Below are 17,169 nucleotides of genomic sequence, written 5' to 3'. Positions count from 1 at the left end.
CAGAGCTAAGACACCTGTACTGGGACAGAAACATAAAACACTGGCAAGGTTTGAACCCAGACTGCCCCCTTTTACCAGAGAGCTCAGCCTGTGATTGGCTGGAAGAGACCAGAGACCAAATCCCATTGGCATACTATGAATTGGTCTCCAACATGGCAGCACCCAGTACTGCAGAAACACCAGAGCAGGGGATCTTGCTCAGGCAGCCTCCCTGCACAGTGCTCCAAAGCATGGGATCTTACACAGGCAGCCTCCATGCACAATGCTCCAGTGGCAGCAGGCAGCACAGTCACCAGCTCCCTCTCAGCTGCGGCACACCAGTGGCCCTCACAGACCTCCGCCGCTGCAGCGCTAGCCATCTGACAGAGAGCCCACGGAGACCATCACCGGAGGTGAGTTCCTGGTCCATGACACATTGCTAGTGTTTGCTGCTATAATCCCTACTGCATATATGTAATTGCACAATGGGCTTCCTACCATAGCTTGAGGTAAGAATATCACTGATGGGTTGGCAGACACAATATTGTTTATTCCTGAAATAGTCATTGATAGAAGGTAGGCTGACCATATTATCCCTTTAACCTGGGACACTCATGAATTTCACAGGTTCTGTGGCTGGCTGACTACAAGCCTGAATTTCACCTAGTTTTAAGCAGCCACAGAACCTGTGTAATTGTGTAATTCATGAGTGTCCCAAGGTCAGGGCCGAAACTAGGGGGGGGCTAGGGGGACAGGCGACCTGGGCGCCGGATTGGAGGGGGCGCCGAGACCCCCTAACACCCGCCGCGGCACTTTTAAACCCCCTTCTCCCGAGTGCCCAGCTCGGGGGGCGGGGCTTCGTGGAATGACACGATTGCGTCGTGACGTCACGGCGCAAACGCGTCATTCCACGAAACCCCGCCGGAGGAGGGAGAAGGGGGAGCCGCGCAGACGAGGAGGGAGAGGTGGCTGAAGAGCGGCGAGAACCGCTTCAAATGTAAGTCAGCCCCTCTCCCTTCCTCTCTCTCTCTCTCTCTCTCTCTCTCTCTCTCCCTCCACCACCTGCCGCAATGTGTAAAATGGGGACCTGTGCCTGCCGCAATGTGTAAAATGGGGACACTTTTTCCTGCCGCAATGTGTAAAATGGGGACACTTGCCAGCGTACTGTGTAAAATGGGGACCTGTGCCTGCCGTAATGTGTAAAATGGGGACACTTTTTCCTGCCGCAATGTGTAAAATGGGGACACTTGCCAGCGTACTGTGTAAAATGGGGACACGTGCCTGCCGCAATGTGTAAAATGGGGACACTTTTTCCTGCCGCAATGTGTAAAATGGGGACACTTGCCAGCGTACTGTGTAAAATGGGGACACGTGCCTGCCGCAATGTGTAAAATGGGGACACTTTTTCCTGCCGCAATGTGTAAAATGGGGACACCTGTCTGCCGCAATGTGTAAAATGGGGTCACCTGTCTGCCGCAATGTGTAAAATGGGGACACTTTTTCCTGCCGCAATGTGTAAAATGGGGAATGGGGACACTTGCCTGTCGTACTGTGTAAAATGGGGACACTTTTTCCTGGATATGAAATTTATGTTAGAAAAGGCAATTTTTCAGGTAAAAAAGTTCTGAAAGAGATATGTATATATATATATATATATATATATATATATATATATATAATATTTTTATTTATTTATTTATTTATTTATTTTAATTATTTTTATTTATTTATTGTAAAAATATTTTTTTTCTTTTGCGGGGGGGGGGGGCGGTCAAATGACTACTGACTACCTTGCCCCGGGTGACAAAAATCCTAGTTTCGGCCCTGCCAAGGTTAAAGGGATATTATGGTCAGCCTATCTAAGAAGGAGAGTAGTATGACAAAATCAGGAGGTATGACTATAAATTGCTATTAAGGCCCACACACGGCATGATATTTTAAATTATGTGGGTGTTTCCAACCGATTGGAACAACATATCGTTTAAAAATTGTCCATGTTTAGGCACGATAATGATACGATGCACCCAACCATGGGTCGTTCGTCGATGTTTGGCAGTATGGCCACACTCCCCACTCCAAGCCATAGCATCCGCCACCCCAAGTCTTAGCCCTAGCCACCACCCCAGGCATTTAAAATAATTACCCTTGTTGACATTCTAATTGCGGGGATGCCGGCATCCCGAGCGTCGGGATCCTCTACCACAGCCATGTAATAGATATAATGCTTAAGGTGAAAGTTCCCTGTAACACTTATGTTGTTGGAAATATTTAGATTGCTTGCATCTCCGATTGTCAGGCCAATGACTGATATTTTACATCAGATACGGCCTCATTCCTGTAACTGGGCTCGTATGTACACACAAAGTGGCTAGTGCAGAGTTGATTGCAAACCCATATTGCCGATGAACATAGTGATTTTTCTCATGCCAAGTCCACATATCTACTCACAATTCTGAGTTATACACATCTCAGTTGCAACTCCACTTACTGCTAAATAGTATAAACTGGGTGGCAATCGGACATTCACACATAAGCTAAGTTTCGTGTGGGCACTTATACAAAATTACATGGTTTATTGGCACATGATCGCGCATAACCCATTTTCATGTGCGGTCTGAAAGGTGCCAGTATTGAAATACGGAGTTGAGCAACCCGGTATTCCGACTCGGGTAGCGAGCAGGGTTGAACATGTGTTCAACCCGGCTCGCTGTGCGGTGTGAATGGGAGCCGGGTCAATGCAACCCTTTTCCCGTACACTGTGTGTGGACAGGGGACGCTTGGAGATCATGTGATCTCCAAGAGCTGCCCCCGCTGGGTCACCGGTGATGTCACCAACCTGGCAATATGACAGGTTGCATTCAGCGGTGACAGGGCGCCTGAAGCTGGTCGCACCCTGGGAGCTCCCGTGTCAGGCTCCCGGATGTGACCCACCTCAGGTGGTCTGAAAGGTGTAAAAGTAATCTCTACTGCTGCTGAATACACAATTGCTACTCATGATAATGATTAGTGTAGTATCTCCTGTTGATGCAGCTCTCTAAGCAGTTTCTTTTTTATTACAGGGGAAATACTGGATGCTATTGATAAGGAAGGTTTGGTTAATAACACACTTACCTACTTTGCTTCTGACCACGGTGCATATTTGGAAGGCATGGCGGGAAGTCCTCATCTGAAAGGCAGCAATGGAATTTACAGAGGTGAGTTGATGGAATCCATTATTCTTTCCATACTGTATGTTTATTGAATTCAAGTGTACTAATCTCAGGGCCGTAAATAGGTATGTGCGGAGTATGCCACCGCACATAGCGCTTCAGGATAGGGGGCGCTGTTGGCAGCACTTGTCAATTATCTGTTTTAATTACTTTTACTTCTAGCTTCCTTCCTTTTAGAAGCCTAGCATCTCCTGACCTCCCCTGTCTCCTTCCCCCACCCCTTCTGTTGCTAATACTTATATACTGTAACATTGAACTTAACTTGAGAGCTCTTTGTTATTCAGGCACACTGCCCTTATTATGTTTCAAGATGCTGACATACCCAGCACTCAAGCTCATTGCCTGTGGCATTGCAGTCAGACACTCATTGAGCTGTCTACCCTTGCATAGAAAGCTAGAGAATTCTAAGCTAGAGAATTCTAACTATTTGAAGTTTACCTTGTACTTTGTGAAAAAATGATCAGCATTGCACCTGAGCAGATCTATGTAGTTTGTGGCTGCAACGGATTGGATGTGTGGCTGTGATAGATCTGCTCAATTGCAATGCTGAATATTTTTTTTTACAAAGTGCGAGTAGCTTCATATAGTAAGAAATCTTATAGTTTTATGCAAAATCAAATAGCTTTATGAATAGGGTGCTTGACTGGAATGCCACAGGTTATGGGTTTAACGATTTAGACTACGAGCATTTTGGCTGGTGTCAGAATAGAACAGCAAGAACTGGGAGGGATCACAGTGTGCCCCAGATGGATGATGAGGAAAGGATTATGCGGTGAGTCCATACACAATTTCCTCATGCATTCAGTCTGGGAGATACTGAAGTTTATGCTGGGATGTCCCAAAGCAGTTTTAGTAGGGGGGCCGTGGCTGGCAAAGCCACCCGCAAAACCTTAAGTCCAAAACTGGCATAAGGATGGCCAAATGTGTGAAACTAGTAAAACTTGCTGAAAATATGCACAGATAACAAAGTCGCCACTCTGCACAACTGCTTGACGGAGGTACCATGGCAAACTGACAAAGAGGTGCCCACTGCACGAGTGGAAAGAATGCAGTAGAGAGGAATTGATCAGCGCATTAGGCCATGCAAAAGGTGGCAGTAAACCACGGAGCAACAGAACACTTACATGGGGGTGTCCGCAAGAAACAAAAGGCTATCGCCCAGAGAATGGTATTGGTATGCTCCAGGTGGACCCGTAAATCATGGACTACATCCAAAAGCCACGCGGGGCAGAAGATGCTGGCGAAGAGACAGAAAAATTTGGAAGAACAATGTCCTGGTTCAAATGAAAGAGACCACCTTGGGCAGAAAAGATGGCTTAGTGCAGAAGACAGCCCTATCTGAATGAAAGATCAGGAAGGGGGATCACCAAGAAAAGCAGCCAATTCAAATGATTCAAGGGGTTCAAATGGAGCTCTCTGAAGAGCCTCCAAAACAAAATTCAAATCTCAAGGAGAGATAGGAGGAATGTGTGGAAGACGAATGCGAAGAAAAGAATGAGAGCTACTTCCCCCATCACCTGTTGACTTTTGCTGCAGTCCTAAGCGATGGTAGTGGAATCGTCTGACTTGATATGAACTGGCTTGTCCTGCAGGACTGTCTGTGCCTGAACCAGAGCATGCCAACAAAGCTGTCATCTGTTGTCTACAAGGTCCAGCCCCAAACCACAAATGGGTACCCTACGGTCAAGTTCTAGACCTGGGGCCACCAATGCTGAGACTGACAAGTCTTAGGTGAAAGGCCGAAGAATTGCCTGTCCAATGGATGTCCAACCCTATTCCAATGGCCCAGAATCTGGTTCTGAAGTGAATGAGCATGGAACCTGGCAAAGGGAACTACCTCAAAGTACGCCACATCTTCTCCAGCAGTTGCACGGCTTTGAGAACATTGACCTGCAGCGAATCCAGAAAAGTTCTCACCAACCATTGGAGTTTCAGCACCTTGTGTAAAGGAAGAAAGGCTTGCTGACAGCAAGTGTAGAAGAAAAGCCCTAAAAAGATCATCCACTGGGATGAAATGAGGTTTGACTTTAGATAGTTGAGAATCCATCCAAGACTCTCCAAGGAATCCACCACTATCTATAAGAGATGATGCAGGACAGACTCTGAATAATCCTTCATAAGCAAATCATCAGATAACAATGTTAGTAATGTCCTGGTGCCAGGGTAAGGTGACCATGTGGGCCATGATGTTTGTGAAGAGCCTTGGGCCTGTGGAGAGACCAAAAGGGCCCAAAGTTTAAAATATTAATCATCTACCATGAAATGGAGCAACCGTTGATGGCCCTCCCAGATGGGGCTATGGAGGTAGGCGTCCTTGACGTCCAAGAATGTCATAAATTCCTCTGTGACCATTGCATTGATAACAGACTGCAGAGATTCCATCTTGAAGTGTGCCAACTTGAGGTAGGGATTGAACTGATTCAATTTGAGAAAAAAGAGCCATCCAGATTGATTACTAGAAAAACGTTGGCGTAAAAACCTAACCTCTTTTGATGTATGGGAACCGCAACAATCACTCCAGAATCTAGGACTGAATTAACGTCTCCCTGAAGGATCGCTCGTTTTGATGGATCCTGGGGAAGATAAGTGGGAAAGAACTTTCTGGGACTTGGACCTCTGTACAGAATGCCCTGTACCCAAACATACTGGAATCCCAGTAAGCAGGCCCTTACCACCGGAGAGTAGGGTGGGGTCCTCTGTGTGTCAGGTTCTGTGCTTCTCCGACAGTTAAATGAAAGGACAACAGGAGGAGGTAGCTACCCTACCATGAAAAAGAAACTCCTACTAAAATAATCCAACTGACCTTTGGATGAAGTAAATACGCCTCACTGGTTGTGCAAAATGGATAAAACCTGGGGGTTTTGGGCTTGGGAGTCAGAACTGGAAGGTAAGGCCTCTTTCCTCTACTGGACAGGGATATAGGGTCTAATTCAGACCTGATCGCAGCAGCAAAAGTTTTCTCTAATGGGCAAAACCATGTGCAGTACCCCACCCAAATCTAACGCTCTCTGCACATGTTATATCTGCCCAACCTGCACTGCACATGGTTTTGCCCATTAGAGAAAAATGTTGCTGCTGCAATTAGGTCTGAATTAGGCCCATAATCTTGGTGAACTCTGGATTAAAAAGTGAGTCACCAACAAAAGGCACTGCCTCCAAAGTATGTTTGGAATTGGGATTTGCCTCCCAAGATCCGAGCCTCAACAGCAATTTTCAGATTTATAATTCTGAGTGATAGGATTTACAGAAAAATGGGGTTCCTTGATGAGGGCTGCAAACTTACAGTAAATGCATTGATCAATTCATGAACCAAAAACCCCATTGTTTTTATGGTGAGTGAGTTTATTATGGTAAGTGTTGAGCTTTGTGTTGTTTATTTAAGTAATGTGGTCACATGCCACTTTTTACCCAAAATCTGGGATTTGTGAGTGCGCTGGATTTATGTTTTTTGTTTATTTCATTATTTTTTTTAAATTCATATTTTTGTGATCACATCTTCTAATGCACCCTCATGTAAGCAAATGCATTTTAATCTGTGTCAATTGTTTTTCCAGTAGTTTTGCAGCAGCTATGCTTGGTGACTGTGCCATCTTTTAAATGACATAAGTCAGTTGCCAGGTGAGCTCTAAACCAGTCAGCACACCTTAAATTTTAGTCTGATGTGATAGTAGTTGCCAGGTTTATAATTTTGGGCCAAATTCAGGTTGTATCGCAGAGAGGAGACGGAGCATTGCGGGGGCTGTGCAGCGAATGGGGGGCCGAAATGGCCAAATGGGGGCGTGTCAGGGGCGTGATCACGGCGGCTGCGTGATATCACACCTAACCACCATGATCAAGAACATGGCGGCGGGACTCCTGCGGGCGTGTTTAAGCTGCGCCTGCAGGAGTCATCCTTAGTTTCTATTAGCAACCAGAAATTGCGATGCATTTGCAATTTCTGCTTGTGAAACTTGGGGAGGCGCTGGTCGCATGCTGGGTGGCCTTGCCCATTGATGGGCGGCCCGAGCATGCTATCCAAAGGATTGCAAATTCTGCTAATAAGCAGAGTTTTCAATCCTTACTGAATTAGGCCCTCTGATTGCTAGAGTAGGACTTGGAGAGAAATGAGGTCCCTTGACAAGGGCTGCAAGCTTAAATGCATAGATCAATTCATGAACCAAAATCCCATTATTTGTAATGGTGAGTATGTTATGGAGTTTTGTGTTGGTGGTGCTGGTGGTGCGGCAGGGAATCAGTACCTCGGTCAAAGGTTCCTCACACAGATGGCGCTCTCTGGACTGGAGCGTCACAGTCCAGTGTTACCCGCAGGCACGCTTTGACTGCTTACTGTAAATTGCAGCCCCCGTCTGTTCCAGGATGCCTCTGGTGCTCCACCGGTTTTCATGAATACTAAAGCAGAGTACGCAGCAGAAGGGGGAGGTGTGGGTGGGTGAGTGTGAGAATGAAGGTATCCACACAGTGAATACCCACTGCCAGGCAGTCTGAGCACTGTAAGAAGGACTGACTAAGACTGCCAAAAAGAGAAATAAAGTAATAAAAGAAAATAAAAGCAATAAAGAGCTGATCTAACTCCACAGGCACTAGAAAAAAACTGAGGTATGGGGGAAAAGGAGTGGTTAGAGAGGGGCAGAGCTAGCTTAAGTTCTGCAGTGTCCCCCAGACAGGATGCACAAGGAATGGTTATGGATCTTGAATTAAGTGCAAGTGATCCCTTTGGCTACCAGATCATCTATTGTCTACTAGATTATCTATACATACAGGCAATATAGAAAATTCATGAAGGGGCAGAGAATAAATGCAACAATCAGTTTTGTATTTGTATTTATACCCCACTAGGCATATTCACAAGCAGACACCTTTACAATACAGATAAATAAAAAAAGTACTGTATTAAGTTCTTTTAGCTGATACCTAAGTAGCAGAACCATGGTGTCCTGTGATAGTGACCTTGGCTATTTGGAACAACTCACCATCACCAGCTCTGCATTATTTCTTACTCTGACAAACAGTGATGGGTCTGTGAATCAATATCGGTCGATTCTAAAGGGTGTATTGCTATACTTATTGCAAACCACATTTGTAATGGGAATGTGATGTATTTTCTACCGCTAAATACGCAAAGTAAAAATATACATTTTCTCACAAATTTAGTTTACAGCTGTCGACGTGAGACAGACTTGATAAGAGGCCATCAGAGAGAGAGCTTAAACTATTACTCTGCTCCCTGGTTCGGTGTCTGTACATTTACTGCACAGTGGGGGGACAATGGAGCTCTTACAAACATTCCCCAATACAGTAGCCCAGATCGCATTCGCTGCTTCTGGGATAAATGGTAGACATACTGTAGTTAAGGTCGACATTCATTAGGTCGACCACTATTGGTCGACATTAACATTATCGACACGTGAAAATGAACAACGCGGGACATGTCGACGCATGAAAAGGTCGACATGGATTTTTTAACTGACTTTTGGTGTAGTTTTTTACGTAAAATGACCAGGAACCCAAATTAGTGTACCGCATCCACTTGCATGGCTCGCGGCTGCAGGCAAGGGGCCTTGGTCCGCTACCCCTGTGCTCGGCACAGGTTACTATTCCCAATCATAGTTCCCATGGATAGTAAAGTATGAAAAAGTTTAAAAAAATGTAAAAGGTCATGTCAACCTTTTCATGTGTCGACTGGTCCTGTGTCGACCATTTTAATGTGTCGACCATTTTCCTATGTTGACCATGTCAGTGTCGACCAACATATGTCGACCTATTGACTGTCGACCTACCATCCAAATAACGCATTCCCTACTAGGGCCAAGTTCCAGAATGCTATGCATTCCTGAGCTTGCTCAATCGGATTGCATAGCAGCCTCCTTAGGAAAACCCATTGAAAAAGGACAGACAAATGTTTTATTAGTGTAACACAATTAAGGTAATTATACTGTACATTACAGGTTAGTCTTGTAATTCCCCTGTCTATCCATTTTCACACTGTTTTCACATTGTGCAGCACCATTTTCCCCCACTGGTGACTTTTTGCACTAATATTTCACAGAATCCTGCTTCACGTGTCCTAATTAGTTTCCCTACAACATTTTGTGAAATTTTGATAGTTACAGTAGATCAGGTTACAGTTCGACCTGAGTAGTGGGAGTTTAATGATGGCCACTCTGTTTATAAAGGGGGGTACTCACGGAGCGATATTCTAAGCAATCTGACTAGATTGCTTAGAATATCGGCAGGATCGCTCCGTGTGTAGCCCCCTCGGCGATAGCGATGCGCGGCCCCGCACATCGCTATCGCCGCTGCTAGATTGGCCTGCATGCAGGCCAATCTAGCGGGTCGCTCACTTCACCCGCTGGGTGAAGTGAGCGGCCCCCCCGTCTCCCCCCGCACGCTCAGCACAGATCGCGCTGTGCTGAGCGGCAGGAGAGATGTGTGCTGAGCGGTTCGCTCAGCACGCATCTCTCCTTGATCGGCCCGTGAGTACTGGGCTTAAGAGATGTGAAGTTGGTTTTTCAATCCCTAATACTGTAGATAACACATTTTAAATGTTAGTCTAGTAAAGTGGGTTCCTTAATCAGAAGGAAAAAAAAACAGTAGTATTACATACCTACACAAAATCCCGCTCAAATGTATATGCTGTCAGATAAAGCTAGCAATTTGTGGAGCAGTTGGCTATGTGTATATTGTACATGTCCTGGGAACACATAGGGGTATATGCAATTGCCGGCGAATCGCGGCAATTTTTCGCCCGTTTTTTAATTCGACACAATTCGACCGTTGAATTCCGGCAAGTGGGTGCCGGAATTCAACATATTCAATAAAAAACGGATTTGACAGTCCCGCTGTCGAAAAACGGCCGATTTGACGGATTTTGATTAGACTTGTAAAAATGTTAAAAAAAACGGGAAAAACCACGAAAAAAAATTGCGTGGGGTCCCCCCTCCTAAGCATAACCAGCCTCGGGCTCTTCGAGCCGGTCCTGGTTCTAAAAATCCGGGGGAAAAACTGACAGGGGATCCCCCGTATTTTTAAAACCAGCACCGGGCTCCACTAGCTGGACAGATAATGCCACAGCCGGGGGTCACTTTTTTACAGCGCCCTGCGGCCGTGGCATTAAATATCCAACTAGTCACCTCTGGCCGGGGTACCCTGGGGGAGTGGGGACCCCTTCAATCAAGGGGTCCCCCCCAGCCACCCAAGGGCCAGGGGTGAAGCCCGAGGCTGTCCCCCCCATCCAAGGGCTGCAGATGGGGGGCTGATAGCCTTGAGTAAAATGATAGAATATTGTTTTTTTCCAAAAGAACTACAAGTCCCAGCAAGCCTCCCCGCAAGCTGGTACTCGGAAAACCACAAGTACCAGCATGCGGGTGGAAAAACGGGCCCGCTGGTACCTGTAGTTCTACTGAAAAAAAAAAACCCAAATAAAAACAGGAGACACACACCGTGAAAGTAAAAGTTTATTTCATACATGCCAACACATACATACTTACCTATGTTGACCCGCCGACTGCCACGCCCCCCTCGTCACTGAAGAATCCAGGGTACCTGTGAATAAAATTATACTCACCTGTTCCAGTGTCCGGATCTTTTAAAATAATCCTCGTACTTGGCAAAACAACAAAACGAACACCCGGACCAAACGGACTGAAAGGGGTCCCATGTTTACACATGGGACCCCTTTCCATGAATGCCGGGACCCCACGTAACTGCTGTCACAGAGGGTCCCTTCAGCCAATCAGCGAGCGCAACGTCGTGGCACTCTGCTGATTGACTATGCGCGTCTGAGCTGTCAGACAGCGCATCGCAAAGCCTTACCATTATATTCAATGGTGGGAACTTTGCGGTCAGCGGTGAGGTCACCCGCGGTCAGTGGCTGACTGCGGGTAACCCCACCGCTGACCGCAAAGTTCCCACCATTGAAACTACTGGAGGGAGCTGTGCGATGCGCTGTCTGCCAGCAGAAGCGCATACAGCCAATCAGGAGAGTGCCATGAAGTGGCGCTTCCTGATTGGCTGAAGAGACCTTTCTGTGACAGCAGTCACGGGGGGGTCTCTGCATTCGGGGAAAGGGGTCCCATGTGTAAACATGGGACCCCTTTCAGTCCGCCTGGTCTGGGTGTTCGTTTTTTTTTTTTGCCAAGTACGAGGATTATAATAAAAGACCACAGGACACTGGATTGAGGTGAGTATAATTTTATTTTCAGGTACACCGTGGATTCTACTTGGACAAGTGGACAGAGGTCGGCGTGTGAACATAGGTAAGTATGTGTGTGTCGACATGTGTGAAATAAAGTTTTACTCTCACGGTGTGCATGTCCTGTTTTTATTTGGGTATTTTTTTTCAGTAGAACTACAGGTACCAGCGGGCCCGTTTTTCTTCCACATGCTGGTACTTGTGGTTCTCCAAGTACCAGCTTGCGGGGGAGGCTTGCTGGGACTTGTAGTACTACTGGAAAAAAACAATATTCTTTCAATTTTCACAAGGCTATCAGCCCCCCATCCGCAGCCCTTGGATGGGGGGGACAGCCTCGGGCTTCACCCCTGGCCCTTGGGTGGCTGGAGGGGGGGACCCCTTGATTGAAGGGGTCCCCACTCCTCCAGGGTACCCCGGCCAGGGGTGACTAGTTGCGTATTTAATGCCACGGCCGCAGGGCGCTGTATAAAAGTGACCCCCGCTGTTGCATTATCTACCCAACTAGTGGAGCCCGATGCTGGTGTACAAAATACAGGGGACCCCTACGCTTTTTGTCCCCCGTATTTTTTGCACCAGCACCAGGCGCAGAGCCCGGTGCTGGTTTTAAAAATATGGGGGATCCCATGTCAGTTTTTCCCCCGGATTTTTAGAACCAGGACCGGCTCGAAGAGCCCGAGGCTGGTTATGCTTAGGAGGGTGGACCCCATGCATTTTTTTTTCTGATTTTTACCATTCCATTTAAAAAAAATAATAATAATAATATTTTTAAAAATATATAAATAATACTTGTGCCTCCAAAATAGACAAACCAAGTACCTAATCCCTTCTAATATAAATAGATATGCTATTACCAATAAAAAAAAAAACACAAAAAAAAACATGTTTTTAAATTTTTTTATTAGATTCCGCCAGCAAAGTGTGGCGGATTGAAAATGATGAATTTACTGTCTAAAAGCACTGTTGTTGAATTTACAATCTTCAATTGAATATACTTTTGTCTAATTGCCGCATTTGTACCATTGCAGAAATGTCGAATTTGACAAATGTCGAATTTCAAAAAGTCGAATTTTGAAAGTCCGTTTTTTTGACGAAAAGTACTGAATTGCATTGTCGATTTTTTGGGGGGGGCGAAAATGTCCCGTTTTTCAACATTTTCGGGAATTCGACCGCAATTGCATATACCCAATATACTGCTAACACATACTGTAACATTCTCCCTGTAGGGTGTTATAGTAAATTAAATTGCATTAGCTGTAAGGGTCCTTCAATAGTTGGGAGATAAGAAGGTCCTGGGTTTATTGACCTGTCTGGATTGCAGATGAGAAAGCCCGCACAATGTTTAGCAACAAAGGTTCTGAATCCAGTGGCATAACAGTCTTCCACAAACTTATACATTCCGTCTTACCTACTCTATATGGACTAATCCATGTGAGAGTTCAGCCAGTGCAGGTAGGACTGGACTAGATGCTACTTGATTTACCGCTTGACTTTGCCACAATCCTTGGGCATTATGGACTCAAACCCCATTCTTCCATCTCGAGAGTCACCTTTAACACCACAAGCATTCACATTTACAGGAGCATTAGAATGGTTTTCAGCAGAATGTTACATGATCTGTGACTCTTGCATAAGCCTAAGCATACCATCAACAGGTCATATGTGGCAATGGGGGATGTAGTTATGTGTCAGGAGTCCGCCGGTCACATTACCTCCCCCTACATCCTGCCCGCTGAGAATCCCAACGGTCGGCATGCCGACCAGCAGGGACTATTCCCACTCGTGGGTGTCCACAACACCCATAGAGTGGTAATAGAACCCGTGGCGACCACAAGTCGCCTCTGAGCCCAGGTCTTGCTATGTTCGCCCCCGCCTGCATTCGGCTGCCAGCATCTCGATACACACTCGCCAATGGTTATATTTGTGCACTGTATCAGAACAGGATATAAGAAAGATTCATATGGTAAACAGTGATGTAGTGTTAGACAATTTCCATGTACTGCTTCACTCTGTAAGTGTAAACTCTTAGTAAGGTAAGGGTGCAATATGCTGCATTTCTGTAGCATGATGTTTATGGGGAAAATAGCCAGTTTCCATATAGTGAGGAAAGAGGATGGGTGATATGATGTGTTTAATGACAAATGAGAAGTAAGGGCACTGATTGAAGAATAAATAGTCTAAAACAATGTCAGAAGATTTTTCAACAAACAAAAGTCTGCAGCTACTGCTGTTATACAAGCGGGTCATGAGGACTACTGCACTATGCTATAGGCCTCTAGTGATCACCATGTCATGGAATACGGACAGCTGCTGCAAACCCCACGCACCCATGACAAAATAATCAATGGGTCATTGGCAAATGAGATGCCTTGAATGGAGGACTCTGCAAGGGATTTTTGCAGCTCAGTGAAACACATTGCATTTTTTTTTTTATTGAAGTAATGTGCATAACATTATGTCTTTTCTTTGTGCACTGATGTGTCACCTTATGTTTGAACATTAAACCAGAAATTCACACAGTGTCATCATCTCAAGAGTGTTTTGTTATACAGGTTGAGTATCCCATATCCAAATATTCCGAATTACGGATTTTTTTAGTGAGAGTGAGATAGTGAAACCTTTATTTTCTGATGGCTCAATGTCCATAAACTTTGTTTAATACACAAAGTTATTAAAAATATTGTATTAAATGACCTTCAGGCTGTGTGTATAAGGTATATATGAAACATAAATGAATTGTGTGAATGTACACACACTTTGTTTAATGCACAAAGTTATTAAAAATACTGGCTAAAATGACCTTTAGGCTGTGTGTATAAGGTGTATATGAAACATAAATGCATTCTGTGCTTAGACTTGGGTCCCATCGCCATGATATCTCATTATGGGATGCAATTATTCCAAAATACGGAAAAATCCGATATCCAAAATTCTTCCGGTCCCAAGCATTTTGGATAAGGGATACTCAACCTGTAGTATGACCCGTAGAAACAAAACAGTTCATAGATAAAGTATAACATTTGTTCCATGAGATTTCACAAGGAAAATAAGGCATAATATGTGACACTGTAGACTCAAAATACATAATTAGTTATTAATTGAAACAACAGATAATTTTAGAATAATGTGCGCAATAAAATCTGGTGTTCAGCTACAACACATTCAAATTAGCGCACATCCCAAATGCACTCGAAGCAAGAATCAAAAACAGTGGATATTGTACAAGAATAAGAGCGCTCTCCAGATACCACATTTATATAATGAACACCAGTGTGTGACATTCACAAAAGTAATAAAAATGTAATCACCATAAATAAAAGGGATCCTCAAATCTCCGTAGGACTGAGATAACTATTATGTGGATGGAGTTCCCCTTTATTTTAAAAGTTCTTGAATTTGTGGTGCTGGTTCCTTATGTTTTTTAACAACCTAAAAGATATGTGTCTCCCTGTCTCAACTACTTTGCAGTAATGAGGGTGGGTGCAGACACATAGTGCAGTAATCCTTTTAAAATAAATACATTAATATACAGATTGCACTTACAAGAAGAAAAGTTTAAAACAGCAAATCACAAAAGCTCTATTAGACATCAGCATTCAACATCACCGCGGGGGTTTCCTGGATTCTCAGATGTCCAGAATCCAGTAGGCTCCAAGCTCCAGATGCTCAGTTCCAAACAGGAATCAACCCCAGGAAAGATGATAGCAGCGTCTAGGAGTAAACAGATAAACACATGAACCACGCTTAACGCATTTCAGACTTGTAGTCCTTCGCATAATGCAAAGAAAAGAGGTGCAAGATGAAACTGTCCTTGGACCCTCCCACCCACCAGGGCCCTCCCACCCACCAGGGCCCTCCCACCCATCCTTATGTTGTATATATTAAACAGGACATGTACAGGTTAACAAACCAATCATTTCAGTGACAGGGACTGTCACTTGTGGCTGAAATGATTGGTTTGTTTGGGCCCCCACAAAACAAGCTGGCAAAGGGCAGTGCACAAACTGGCTCTACATAGGCAAGATATCGCCATCAGCATCCGATTCCTCATCTCCATCAGTGTGTACATCCTTTTCACACAATATTAATTCGTCCCCGCTTGAATCCACTGTATTAGGTGCCTCTTTATTTTGTGGATGTAATTGTCGGTAAAGGTCTTCCTCATGGACTTGATCATTCATTTTGCTGAACATCATCTTTTCCACATTTTGGGGAAGTAACCTCCTACACCAATTGCTGACAAGGGGGGTAATTCCAAGTTGATCGCAGCAAGATTTTTGATAGCAACTGGGCAAAACCATGTGCACTGCAGGGGAGGCAGATATAACATGTGCAGAAAGAGTTAGATTTGGGTGGGTTATTTTATTTCTGCGCAGGGTAAATACTGGCTGCTTTATTTTTACACTGCAAATTAGATTGCAGATTGAACACACCACACCCAAATCTAACTCTCTCTGCACATGTTATATCTGCCTCCCCTGCAGTGGACATGGTTTTTCCCAGTTGCTATCAAAAATCCTGCTGCGATCAACTTGGAATTACCCCCAAGGTTCCCAACTTTGCTAAAAACTTTCTGAGTACACAGTGGAGGGTGGGCAATTTTAGTAAAGCAAAGCCAGTTTGGGCAAGGGCCTCCAAATTGCCTTTTTTTTCCTGCCAGTTTTGAAATGAACTGTGTGACATGCCTATTTGGATGCTATCACTAAAATAATCATCAACCATTCTTTCAGTGGTGACCGTATTATATACAGTCACAGTTGACATGTCAGTAATTGTAGGCAGCTCCTTCAGTCCGGAACAGATGTTAAAAGTTGTTCCTGGCAGATCTGCATCACTGCCAGTGGTTCTCTTAGGAAAATAGATTTTTTTCCTTGCACACACAGTTACCGAAGAAACTGAAGAAGGAGATGTTGTTGTGTCACGTACCACTTGTGCTGACAATTTGCTCACCAACAGCTCTCTGCATCTCTTCAGATTTGTGTCTATCAAGAAAAAAGATACAACGTAGGACTTAAACCTAGGATCAAGTATGGTCGCCAAAATATAGTGATCTGATTAAAGAGAATGACGACCTTTGAATCCCGGCGAAGCCACTGAAGGGCTTGATCTACAAGTCTGAATGCTTAGAGTACTCGCTTCCTTTCAGCTCCTCCTTCAATTTGTCCATCTTCTTTTCTAAGAGTCTAATTAGAGGAATGACCTGACAAAAGCTGGCAGTGTCTGAACTAACGTCACATGTGACAACTTAGAAGGCTTTGAGAACCTTGCACAAACAAAACATGCAGCATTGGTTTAGTTCTCAGCATGGAGATTGACCCCAAATCATACCTCTCAAAAATAGTTACTCTAACTTTGGACCCTTGCGTACCATAGACGCTGTGGTTTTTCACAAAGTTTATAAGAGCTACTGTTATTAACCACCAGCAAAATTCCTTCATAGTCTCTATCATACTGTTCCTGCTATTCCATAAGAGAATTAAGTTTAAAGTATAATCATTATAATTAGTGATGAGCGGGTTCGGTTGGTCGGGATCCGAACCCCCCCGAACTTCACCCTTTTTACACAGGTCCGAGGCAGACTCGGATCCTCCCGCCTTGCTCGGTTAACCCGAGTGCGCACGAACGTCATCATCCCGCGGTCGGATTCTCGCGAGATTCGTATTCTATATAAGGAGCCGCGCGTCGCCGCCATTTTTCACTCGTGCATTGGAGATGATCGTGAGAGGACGTGGCTGGCGTCCTCTCAGTTTCTATGTTCAGTGGGCTGCAAATTGTGCTGCAAATATCTGTGCT

General features: G+C 44.8%; 1 protein-coding gene across 5 annotated transcripts in view; it reads left to right on the top strand.

Annotated features, from left to right (window-relative positions):
- The window catches only part of LOC135047996 (arylsulfatase H-like), a 450,445-nt gene that overhangs the window by 348,829 nt on the left and 84,447 nt on the right, over positions 1–17,169 (top strand). For all 5 annotated transcript variants that reach the window (XM_063955491.1, XM_063955492.1, XM_063955493.1 and 2 more), the window contains one exon: positions 3,039–3,173. In XM_063955491.1, coding sequence (XP_063811561.1) covers positions 3,039–3,173 — 135 coding nt within the window. The remainder of the gene's footprint in view (positions 1–3,038; positions 3,174–17,169) is intronic.

This window comes from Pseudophryne corroboree, chromosome 2 (genome assembly GCF_028390025.1).
Source record: "Pseudophryne corroboree isolate aPseCor3 chromosome 2, aPseCor3.hap2, whole genome shotgun sequence".
Classification (NCBI taxonomy): Eukaryota; Metazoa; Chordata; class Amphibia; order Anura; family Myobatrachidae; genus Pseudophryne; species Pseudophryne corroboree.
This window is presented reverse-complemented; position numbering and strand designations above follow the sequence as displayed.